Source organism: Homalodisca vitripennis, chromosome 5 (assembly GCF_021130785.1).
Source record: "Homalodisca vitripennis isolate AUS2020 chromosome 5, UT_GWSS_2.1, whole genome shotgun sequence".
NCBI lineage: Eukaryota > Metazoa > Arthropoda > Insecta > Hemiptera > Cicadellidae > Homalodisca > Homalodisca vitripennis.
Window position 1 is genome coordinate 176835156 of NC_060211.1, and position 12954 is coordinate 176848109.

Below are 12954 nucleotides of genomic sequence, written 5' to 3' on the forward strand. Positions count from 1 at the left end.
CCTCATTATTTTAAATATTATGTATACAGAATATTTGGGATATGTAGATTGTTTACTCAGCTTCTGTTTTACCACATATGATAAGGTTCGAGTCATCTGCAAATAGGTAGAGCTGGTTTTTGTTGTTTTCTAGGTTACTAAGGTAATTTGGCATGTCCTTTATATAGCACATAAATAATAACGGACCTAAAATAGACCCTTGGGGTACTCCATTTTTGACTATTTGTACGTTGGATTGAAATTTTTGTAATTTGTTATTTTCTGTGTGAGATATTTCTACACATTGTTTTCTGTTAGAAAGATATGAATTGAACCGTCTTAAATGAATATTATTAATACCTACATTTTGCAATTTCTTACGTAAAATGTCATGGATATGCTGTCAAAAGCTTTTTATTGTAGGTTTATTTATCCGAAATCCGTGTTGTTTCTTGTCATAAAGATTATTTGCCTTCCAGATGTTTGACTAGTCTATTATACATGGTTCTTCCAAGCATTTTTGAAACTATACACATGTCAAATTAATTCTTCAATTACACATGGTAAATTATTCAACAAGGCAATATAAAATGGTTATATTTTAATGATAGCAAAATTACGTATCCACCTGGCTTCTGAGCACGTAGATCAGCCTCGATCACTTCTCTGTGGCCCACACACACATCACTGTCTTCTGATTCAGGAAACAACTCACATTCTAAATATTCTGGCAGTGTCAAACCGAAAACATCAAGGAAGAATCCACACCTACGTTTGGTTTCTGAAAAATGTATTTTATATCACACAGTTGAAAGCAGTGTCACAATTAATTGTTGGCGTTTACCCACAAAAGCAGAACCAAGTCAACATTGTTTGCCAGATTGCAGTGTATTAAATCAATAAATCAATGTTTTATTATTGCTATACAGAGTGTTTCTGATAAAAGTGCGCACTTTTCAGGGGTGATAAAGGATGTGAATACAAACATTTTTTGTCCAGTACACATGGGGTCACAAATGTTCCATTTTCGAGAAAATTGAGAACTTGTAAAACACCTACTTGTAGGCAACATGTAATGTTCATTTTGAGATTTGGCCGAAAACACTCAAGTCTGCTGAAACAAAACTTTATTTCCTTCACAATAACACACAAAAGAAGCGCATAATGTGAACAAGAATGTAAACAAAAATTATTATTACAGCAAATGTTCAAAATTTCTCCTGTTTGTGTTGATGCAAAGCTGAGCTCTTCGTAACATCGACTCTTACATTTTGAAAGAGTCAAGGTTTTTCTTCCACTTCTGTTGCTGCAACTACAACACGCTCAATAAGGGTTTTTGACACTATTTACCGGTGTCTCGTACGCCAGGTCTTTTAGGACGACCCAAAGGAAAAAGTCCAGCGGTGTAAGATCGGGAGATCTCGCAGACCAGTGGACAGGACCATTCCTCCCAATCCATCGTCCTTGGTACTCCTGATTCAGGAAACCATGCACTACTTGTGTATAGTGCGCAGGAGCACCGTCGTGTTGGAACCACATTCAACGTCACACTTGAAGAGACACATATTCTTGTAGCACCTCGTGAAGGAAGACACATAGTCATGACCATAGAGGTGAGGAGGGAGTATGTACAACCCTACAAGCAAGTATTTCACCATGCCAGCACAGGCGTTTAGTGAAAAACTTTCGTGGAAGTGAAGGACTTGCATGACATGAGGATTGTCTTTTGCCCACTATAGTGAAGAAGAAACACATTTAGTTTCAGTAGCTTAGCGTTTTTCTGGCCAAATATCAAAGGGAACACTACGTGTTGCCTACACGGAAGCGTTTTACAAATTCTCAATGTTCTCGGAAACTGAACATTTGTGACCCCATGAGTATTAAATGAAAAATGTTTGTATTCAAATCCTCTATCAGCCCTGAAAAAATGCACAATTTTATCGGAATCATTCAGTATATTGTAATAAATGATAAAAATGATGTAAGCATTTTCTTCTAGTGGTCTTTCATCTCAGTGAATACATAGACAATAGAAATAGATTGTTCTGGAAGCCACTGTTAATATGGTATGTAAACAGAGGTATATGGTATATAAACTATCTTTTTAGAAACGTTATTTTAAAGATCTTATTGATATAATTAAACTATTATGATTTTGATAAGCTAAGATTACAAAAAAATACATTTATACAATAAGAAATGTGCAATGTACCAGAACAAATTCTTCATAGTGAATGGTCACACTTACAACATCTAACCTGGCCCATCTGCCAGTAAAAGTGTCGAGGTTAATATTAAAATACAAAGAAACGGAACAGAAAGTTACCTGCACATAGACTTCTACAAGGACGAACTAGTTGACCAGCACGTCCACACTTTGGCACAAAGACGGAACACAAAAACAGGGCAGCCAACTCATAACATCGCACATCTTCCACAGCATCGTACACCTCCAGTTCCTGCACATCAATAAACTGGTATAGAGCTTTGTTTTACAGCGATGTTGACCAGCTCAATGGAACACAGGAACAGAGCATCCAGATCAATAACATTGCATTTCTTATAAAGTATTGTAAACTTCCAGTTTCAGGTTTATGCACATCGAAACACAGTCAGTTTAGAGGTTAAGTGGTGAAAAGGATTTTTATGTCCTAATTATACCTCTATAATTAAAGTATTTTTTCATTACATTTCTATAGTAATAATTTACAGGAAACGATTGTGTGGCATTAATATGAACGTTTCTGTTTAACTTGTTAAGAGTCTGAATCAGAAAAAAGAGTACAATATTAAAATGTTCTTTCAAGTTACTAGGATTTTTCATCTGACTACTTGTCTTCCAAGAACAAGTAGAGGTTTATATCCAAAGACAGAGTCAACATAATGTCAAATAGTTTTGTCATATGGCAAGGGAAAAAACTACAACTGGACAGTTAGATTTTTAATTTTAAAATAATCAATATTTAACATACCAGTACTGATAAGATGTAATACTTCTACATCCATTTATTAAAATATTACTACTATCTTGGTTTTTTAATAAATATCTATTAAAGTCTATTTAGCAGAAACTAAGAATGTTTTTGTGTTTTGTGAAACTAAATCATACCTCCCATAGTAATCCTTTGTGCCGATTCTCATTTACTTTAATTAATGAAGCTGATAAGTTAAAGGCAGTAATGAGACTGAGGAGTGATGCAGATTGGAAATTATAATTATGAAACAATTGTCCTTTAAGGTAGTGAAAATAAGGATGACATTCGCTTAGCAATTGATAAAAGTTAGTTAACAGGTTGACAGTAATTGACTTCTCAAAAATCTCTAATATCTTCTCTTAAGAGTTGACTGCAAGGGTGGCCATCTGCTTGATTTAACCTCTTAAGAACACTGTTACACTTAAAACACTTGTATAACTTTATTTTTAGTCGTGTAATTAATTATGAATGTATCTTTTAATAAAAGATATAGTTTATATGTAAGTAATATTTTTTAGTTTTTTCAATATTTTCATCAGTTATTCAGAATTTGTTTAAATTGTTTCTATTTAATTGTTTAAATATTAAAAATGTATAATACACTTTACAAGAAAAACTAAAATTGTACTTGGATGAATATTATTTATAAAATCATTTAAATGTATAATTTTACAATCAAATAAAGGTATAAAAGTGTTTGGATTTGGGATAAAATTGAAGGTTATTCCACTGCAGCCAGCTCCTAACCTCTTCACTACCCCACCTTAAGTTTCTGAGGTCTCCCCACACTGCACTACTCATTAGTCAAAATATTAACATAGATAGTATTCTACAGCGAGTGAGGTGTTGACATTAACATGTTCACTACAACAGCTTAGACAAGCTTCCTAATTTGAGCTCACTCCATATCAGACACTGTGCCGATACGTCATCAAATTGTTAAAATAATAAATGCATAAAATAATAAAGGCTTTTGTATCACTATCAAATGGGTTGAATCTTATTTACTGAATTACAATAAACAATAGATTGTCATCGTTTATATATATAAAGTCAAACAATAGTAGAAACCTGTTAATAGAAGAGTTCCACAAGGCTCTGTACTTGGTCCACTGTTACTTATAAACGGCTTAACTAGTATAATTAGTAACTTTAGTGATTAGTATGTTCACTTATTAGTTGTTCTAGAGAGATGATCTATTTACTGTATTATCTGTCACATCTTTATCTTTTAATTAAAATATTTTGAAAATTCAGGATAGAACGTAAGAGTACTACAAACAGCTTTAATAGTGGGTTGATTTCAAAACTGGGTAGACTTTTTGCAATGTGAAGATTTAATGTAGTAATCATTGATTAGTATAGATTTTAATATAGTACAGTATTAAAAAATACATAGTCAACAATAAAATTACTCTAAATTTTATGCATCACCAAATAAAACATTAATATTACTGGAATTTGAATAACTACTTCAGTTTAGCACAACCAGTACTTAACAAAAAGACAAATTCATTACTAATTGTAAGTAAGAGTGTGTAGTATAACATTACCAGCTGGGCGTCTCGCTGTGTGAAGTGGCCAATGTAGTTAGGAAACATTGTAAAGTTATAGGGAATCTTGTGTTGCAGGCAAAACGACACTATTACTGGCAAACATATACCTAGAATAAAAAAAAAATTAAATATGTTACAAACGTTTAGGTAATCAGATAATGTTATGATACAGATTATATTATCTACTTCATACTGTTTAAGCCATTCATCTCTTGAAAAAACACTGGGAGTTTCAACTATTACTCTGGGGAAAATGTTACAATTATTACTATGTTTTTTAACGAGACACTAATCCCCTTTCTGCCATGTCTACATGTCCTCATGGGCTCATACGAGGACTATATCATTATTGCCCTCTGTTTTTTGTTCTTCAGAATTAGAGCCAAACTTTCCGTACTATTTACATTGAAGAAGTAAGTTTTACCAATACAGACCCGATATGCTCAGTGGAAATGATTCGTGCACATCTGACTTGAGCAGAATAACAGAGGAATAATTTTTGCCCCTCTAAACGTCAAAAGAATTAAAAACACCACCTCTATTTTTATTTACCACAATAGAGTACGTTTTTGTATCTTTTCTCCTTTTTTTTAAAGCAGTATAAGTTCCACTGAGCCGATGTTAAATTAGGCTGTGTTTAAGAAATATCTCAAAATTATAACTTTGGTCATTAAAAGGTCTTGCTTAGTGAGTGGCAGGATTGATTCCCCAGAAGTGATTGATTTTTATATTTTCATAGTCAAAAAGGCTTTTGCCCATGTCAGATTTGTAGTTGCAATTTATTTACAAGTAATGTTGAAATTTGCTTATAATATACGAGTACATACCGTAACGTTTTAGCCAATAATTCCAAAACTTATGTTTTAAAGTAAACCCATACATTTCTTCTTTAATCTCTCTCCACTAAGAGATTAAAATAACAAAAGTATATATGTTTTTAACATTATCAAAAGCAAAATGTTTAATTTTAATTCTAACACAAAATTCTAATTTTTCTTCAGAAAATTTTCAAATTTTAATTTTTTTATGATAAATTGATTTTTCAAGTTGGTAATCTGTTGATTCTAAAATTTGTTATTGTTTACTTAATCCCCATGGGACCAAGAAGGGCAAAACATGCATAGTTCACAGCTATTTAAAACTTATTGATTTTTTGGAAATGCACATCCAAATGCATGTATTGTTTATTTATTCTTTGACATATTTTTGTGAATCCTTCTAAACTAACCACTTTTTGTAAATCTTTTGACTTTTTTGAAATAAGCTATAAGGTGTAGGTTGGACCTCCAATCTCTATTAAAATAGTGTTCAAATAATGCTATTTTTTAAAACTTTATCTATAATTAAATTGAAATGTAAATCCTTTGATATAGAAGCTTTTTAAAATTCTCATTACTTTAAATAAATGTTTGAAAATTATAACAATTCTATTCATTTTTATATTTATTTTGAAAATATCAATATGAAGTTTAGTGTATAACAACATGATTGTAATTAATCATACATATACAATGTTAGTGTATAATACTTTCTCATAAATATTGCAATTAAACTAGTCTGACATTACAACATGGGCAACTCAACATACTAAGGTACTGTTATTAACATTTAACTCATGTGTCCATATTTCTATTGTTGAAACAGCAGGGAGCTCTAGAAAATTGTTAGTGGCTTGCAAAGTCCTTGGGCTTACAGATACAGATAGACTAATATCATCACAGATACAGGTTAACCTATCTAAAATCTTATGTTAACTTAACATAAATATTGTTAATTTAAACAACTAAAATCAACTCAATTTTTATTTTTGTTTAATGGCCCAAGCCCTCAAAAAATTCTTCAAAAGAATAAAATGATCGTGATATGAGATAATTTTTAATTTATTTCTAAACGGATTGATTCCTTCAATTTTTTTTATGTCAATAGGAATGTATTGAATAAATTGTGTGGCGTATTCAGTTTTCTTTATAAACAGCTCTAATTTATGATTTTCAAAAATTATACCACTCCTAGTATTGTATCTATGAGTGGTATAGTTTGGTATATTTTTAAATTTTGTGTAAGTTATTGTATCGTATATGTATTGACTGTAAACAGTTAAAATTCTTAATTGTGCAAATAAATGTTTAACGGTTGCTTGCCATGGTAAATTTAGAATTAACCCTATTGATTTTTTTTTGTAGTATAAGAATTTTTTCAAGGTTTTTATTTGAAGTAGCTCCATATACACTGATCCCGTAGCTTATATGGGAATGTATTAAAAAAAATTAATTTGTTTTAAAGTACCCTGGTTACAAAGGTTTGCCATTTGCCTAAGGGCGTACAGGCCAGATGATGCTTTTTTTTATTATGGTTTGTACATGTTGATTCCAGCTTAAATTTTGATCTATTATTAGACCTAGGAAACAATTTCCTCTACCTCCATTATATTTTGGTTATTTATCTTAATGTCATATTGAAAATTAAACTTCGATTGGTGTGTTTTAAAGGGTATAAAATGTGTTTTGCCAGGGTTAAGTAACAAATTTTTTTAGTTAAAAAAGAGTTAATTTTATTCAAACAATTAAGAGATGATGTTTCAATTACCTTAGGATCCTTTCCTTTGACAATTACGCTTGCATCATCAGCGTATAAACACATTTTGTTTTCCTCTGCTACAGTAAAAAGTCCTGTTATATAGCAAATAAATAGTAAGGGACCCAAAATTGAACCTTGTGGTACGCCATACTTTATGAGATTTTTTTTCGGATACAAAATTGATTTTGTCTTTATTTATTAAGTATGATAATTTAACGAATTGATTACGGTTACTGATGTAAGAGTGAAACTAATTTATTTCTTTATTTTTTAAGCCTAAATCTTCCAGAACATTTATAAGTTCGTCATGAATTACGCTGTCAAACGCTCTAGTCAAATCCATGTGGGTTAAACATATAATACATTAGAGACATCAATGCAAGCCTGGGTTGTGGCCAGCTGTAATGGGAGAATGTTGAATAACTATAAAGTGGTGTGATAATCGATTGAATTCAACAATTGAGCAACCATTACTACTCATATTTACTTCTCATCTATCTTCCTGAATCATTTACCTTCACGATTTAAATTAACACGTGTTTTCACTACGACAAAGAACGCGAGAAAATATAATAATAATAATATCAAAACATGCAGAATAGTCGATTAATCGAACGTAGAAGAACAAAACGGTTGTAAACAACCGGAACGGTGCGAGATGTAACAGACGCGTCGCATCATATTGGAATCAGCTGATGTGACATTGTAGCATGTCGCAAGGTGAGGGGGAAGTGGGGAGCGGTAACTGCTCATACGGCCAGGCTTGCAATGATTTGTCTTACACTGTAGTGGTCACTATGTAGCTCAGCAATGGAATTTCGCTGATATTTAAGTAAGATCAGTATTATAAGATAATTTGTTCTTAAATCACCTGTTTAAAGAATTGTGATAGCAGAATATCTCAACTGTGAATTAACTAAGAGAAATGCTTTCAATACAATGACAATGATGATTTGTTTTGTTTTTTTTACTATTAGATAACAGCAGGTAGTCTGAGAAAAAAATGGAACGGTACCTGGCGCAGGATTCACATCAGGAACTATTACAGCTCTGGGTTCGGAGACGGTTCTGTTCACATACTTTACAGTGGAAGGATATGCCGCTGGAAATAATCAGAGAAGAACAATTAATTACAGAATATAAACATTACGGCTGTGTCATTATCGTTGATTAGATAAATCAGAACAGACCATACAGCTATCATAATTTAGTTATTGAAAGTATAAACCATTCTTGGCTGGTTCTAATACAAATCTTCAAGCAATGATGCACTTTACTTCTGAATAGCACTCCTAGCAATTAATTTCTGTGGAGGATACGACTTGTAGGCCAGGTTACATCTTAAGGTAAGTCCTGTGTATTTACTGTTCTACTAATTTTTTGTAGCACTGAACTTTGAAAAAATAAAAAAAAATAATGTTACCTTCACAATCTTTCCATTATTAACAACAAACTTTAAACATAGAACACTTAATGTGCGTAGACACTAGAGTTGACTTCTTGCAGAGGTTGCCAATGTGTGTGGTCCTGCTGTCTAGTGATGTACCAAAAACGTTTACTTGTTTGACCAAAGAGACACCTGGGATTTATAGGTCCCCATAGCAATTTCCAAATCCAATCTGTCCAGTTTTGGTGATTTTGTTACCTATATACTGCTATTTAATTATTAACTCTAGCATTGCAGTGGTCGATCCATTCGAAATGAACATTTTGTGTAGAAATTTTGAGGTTAGAACCACATCTTCTGTCATTTGTGTCCTTACAGGTGGGGTTATCAAAGATTATCTAGCGGATTACTAAGACACCGTTCAAAACTGTACTAATAATAATAATTACATTAATGCCAAGTTGTTTCTATAGATTTTGGTATTAACACAATCAAAAACGTCGAGAACGTTGCCAACGGCGTAGTGTAGCGGGTACTGCCAGCGGTTATCGCAAGATAACCGAATCAAGCAGTGTCGAGCGTGGCTGCTGCTTGGATGGGTGACCGCTGAGCGATCCTGTCCTAGCAAGCAGCCCGCCTGCCCGGCCATTGGTGGTGGTTCGGAAGTCACCTTTAAGCCGTTGGTCCCCAGGTTAAGTGTTAGAGAGGGCTTCTTAGCCCTAACTTCGCCTGGTAAAATAAGACATCTTTACTTTACTTCTACTTTACATTACAACCTACCTTGGAAATACACGGCTAGACCACCGGCGATCGCCAACAGAGCGACGGCGTTCAGCACCACCTGAGCAAACTGGAATTTGAGACGGCCTCGAGTAATGTAGTGGGTGGATGGGCGTCGTATGTCACTCATTATCTGCGAAATATTTTCATTTTACTCACCATATATTGAACAACTAAATATTCAAATTTTGTTTCAAATTCAAACTCTTTTTATTCAAGAATAACCATCTCTTTATAATGCAGTTTTTCCCTCTAGCTATTTGAGAAGCTAAGAAAAAACACATAAACACATGCTACAACTATTATTTAAAAATACAAACGTGGAGCTGAAAATTCGTATATTAAATTTAAATTCCAAATACATTAATAACTTTATAAAGGACCAACAACACACACACACACATACACACACACACACACACACACACACATATATCAATAAATATTTTAGACGTTACAACAAATAATTTTACACATTTTTACAATTTTGTATATTATATTTACATTTGAAAACCCAAGGAAATGAAGCGTGAAACATTTGAGAAATACATGAAGAAAACTTTGTCTTCAAATTTAACATTTGATTAAAGAATTCTGCCATCTTAAATAATATCATGACTGGATTGAGTATTATTATACACACTTATATGTACTTGTGTGTAATATATATATTTTTTAATGTGATAATTGGAAAATACAGTTTTAACAAAAACGAACATAACAGAAAAACACCCATTTGAATAACCATATCTATCAAATTGAATAAACAAGATAAATAATTATTCCCATCAACAAATAAGTGTTGGTACATTAAATCAATTCAACATACAAAAAATAACACATATGATCATAAAATAAAATCTTCGTGTGTACAATCTGCCAAAATAATAAAATGTATGTACAGTTAATAGACTAGCACGGTTAAAAATTTTGGTATTCTACCGAACCATGGGCGTATATAAGGAAGGGGCTCAGGGTAGCTTAAGCTCCCCCCTCCCGAAATTTGCATAGACAAACATTACAATTGTACCTAGTAGTTGGTTTTAAAAAAGAACACGTTTTATAAGGTCTCAAAGCTCAAAATTTCCTAGAGGAAGATTCCTGAGCACCTATTTTAAGGGTATTTTATACCTCCTAAACTACCCAGTGTGTCAGCTCCCCCCACCCCGAAATAACTTTTTATATATGTCACTGTACTGAACTGAACACAATGCTCTGCAAATTTACTAAACTTTTTGAATTTGTGGATTTACTGTATTGTAAATTTAATTAAAACTCACTAAATCTCTTAGAGTTATAATATACAACATTAAATTTCCCAGTGTGTAAACAATAAATGATTAGTTTAACATTGTTAATATGCTATGTTGATGTAATAATTTGAAATGCAGTTTTAACTAGCTGTGTGTAGTGTATTTTAAAAATGTATAGTACGGGAGCTAGCAAACGTTTCTAAAACAAGAATTCCAGGTCAGCTGGTTTTTTGATATGCTGTCTTTCTTGCTCTTTCGGTTAGAGTCCGGGCTATCTGGCTGGTGGTAGTGGTTGCGTTTATTAATGCGCATCTTGCCTGCACAGGTAAAAATCCTGGAGTTTAAAAGAATTTTATTATGCGTAATTTTAATTTTTTTTCCCTTTAGATAGATCTACCAGACATTATTTTTTTTTATTGCCAGACATTTTTACTGTTGTTAATTTATGTGCCATACGCGATTTTTTTTTTTTTTTTTTTATAAAAAATTCAAAGTATTTTAGGAATGTCTGTTATTTTTATATTATGTTATTTAAACCTAAAAAAATCTAAAATTAATTTGCCAGACGTTAATTCGATTGTTTAAATATTAAATATATATAAAAATGTAATGAAAAGTATTGCGGTATGATGCTTGTGGTTGGAGAGAGACAGTTTGAAGTGCAAGAGAGACAGAAAGCGACGGCAACGCTTATGCTAGTGTTTAACATAATATTTTTAAGATGAGACAGAAAATAATCGCAAAAAATACATTACAACGTATTGTTCTTGTAAATACAACTTGGGATGAAAAAAATTTTAACATCAAAATTAAAATAAGTATAAATTGAAAAGAATGGAATTAAAAACATAGCATAGAAGGTTTTAAAAACTACATCTTTTTATTCAAAAAGCGATTATAACGATTTTCATTCTGTAATAGTGTCACAAAAAAAGGTGGCATCTTCATAATCATCATCATCATCTTCCCTGTCACTGTCAGAATTATTTAGATCATCGTCTTGGGAATTGTCATTGTCTTCCAATACTCTATCATCTGTAAAGAAGAAATTAAATTTTCTTTAATTCTTTTTGTTTTTTATACAAAAATTCAGTTTTTATTGATAAATTTCTATTTTTTATACTTACTTTGAATAATAACATCTGAAACTGTGGAAGGTAATTGCTCTCCCGACAAACCAGATAAAATCATATTTATCATTGTTGATGGTCCAACCGGAATCAAACTGGAGATAAAGATGTTGGATGTTTTAAGTGAGCATTTCTCCATAGCTTAGTCCCACATAGCGAACTCTTAATAATTGTTGAAGCAATTTCTGCTTTACAGGGTGGCCAAACTGTATAAGTCGAAGTTACGATATTTTTTTTCAAATTTCTCATTGGATTTTTTTGACTGAAAAAGTGCTTGAGAATAGATGAATCGAACATCATTAACATTCGAAGAATTTTTAACTCCATACATTTGACAAATAAACTTCTCAAGGGTTACAAAGGTAGTTTTAAGTATTTCTTCGTCACCCGTAATAATATTTTGAAAAGCTAATTGATATTCGTTCGATTTCTCTAATATTTTAAAGGGTCTAACTTTGCCTTTTCTAAAAAATGCTGGTGTGTAATCGCACCCGGTGATTTGCGTGGAAGCATGGCAAAGCTTTACATAAAGATACTCCAAGTATTTTGGTATATTTCATTGACGTTTATGTATCGTTGATGATTTTCCTACGCCCATATCCATCCAGATTTTTAAAGATAAGTTTAAGTGATCCATATTTTCCCAGAAGTATAATTAAAATATCAGAGTCAGAACAGCGTATAACAACTTCAGCGTCAAAATCGATTTGACAAATATGAAAAATGATCCTAGAATCAGCTTCTTCGTGTTCTTCAACATGATAATGATTCTTCAGTTGTTTTAATCACTTTGTTATTTGAAACCTTGTAAGAATAACATTTATTGTAACTTACATAAATATTTTTATTAGCAATAAAAGGGACCATGTCTTCACTATCCCAGTGATCTATAAAAAAGTTTACTAGAGCTTCTTTAAATTGTATATTTTTAAGTTCTGCTGCAAAATTGTGTGGTCGAGCTTGATTTGGACCAATTGATACTGGACTGGTTGCTTCTTCTCGACGTGAACGTTCGTAATCTTTGATAGACGGCGAGAAATACTGGTCAAAGACAATGTCAATACGAATAGATTTTCATTTGGGAGATAGTACTCATAAACTTTTTAGATATACCATCATACGTTTGTGGTACATTCTTTCATGAGATGCAACAAAAAGAAACCATCAACAAGACAAACATCAAAAGATGACGGTTGTTGATGTATAGTGTTTGCCCAATTTTTTTTCGATGAGCTTTGCTAATTGTGATTTATCAGTTTTACAGATTGAACCATCTGGGTGACACATTGATGTTGGCATAGGGGTGAGTGGGAATGT

At 32.2% G+C, this 12954-nt stretch overlaps 1 protein-coding gene across 1 annotated transcript in view; it reads right to left on the reverse strand.

The window, feature by feature from the left end:
• Positions 1-12954, reverse strand: part of LOC124363224 (atrial natriuretic peptide-converting enzyme-like) — a 78687-nt gene that overhangs the window by 24461 nt on the left and 41272 nt on the right. The window contains exons 5-9 of the mRNA XM_046818390.1: positions 9255-9387; positions 8103-8189; positions 4508-4617; positions 2306-2438; positions 608-760 (exon numbers count right to left, since the gene is read on the reverse strand). Coding sequence (XP_046674346.1) covers positions 608-760; positions 2306-2438; positions 4508-4617; positions 8103-8189; positions 9255-9387 — 616 coding nt within the window. The remainder of the gene's footprint in view (positions 1-607; positions 761-2305; positions 2439-4507; positions 4618-8102; positions 8190-9254; positions 9388-12954) is intronic.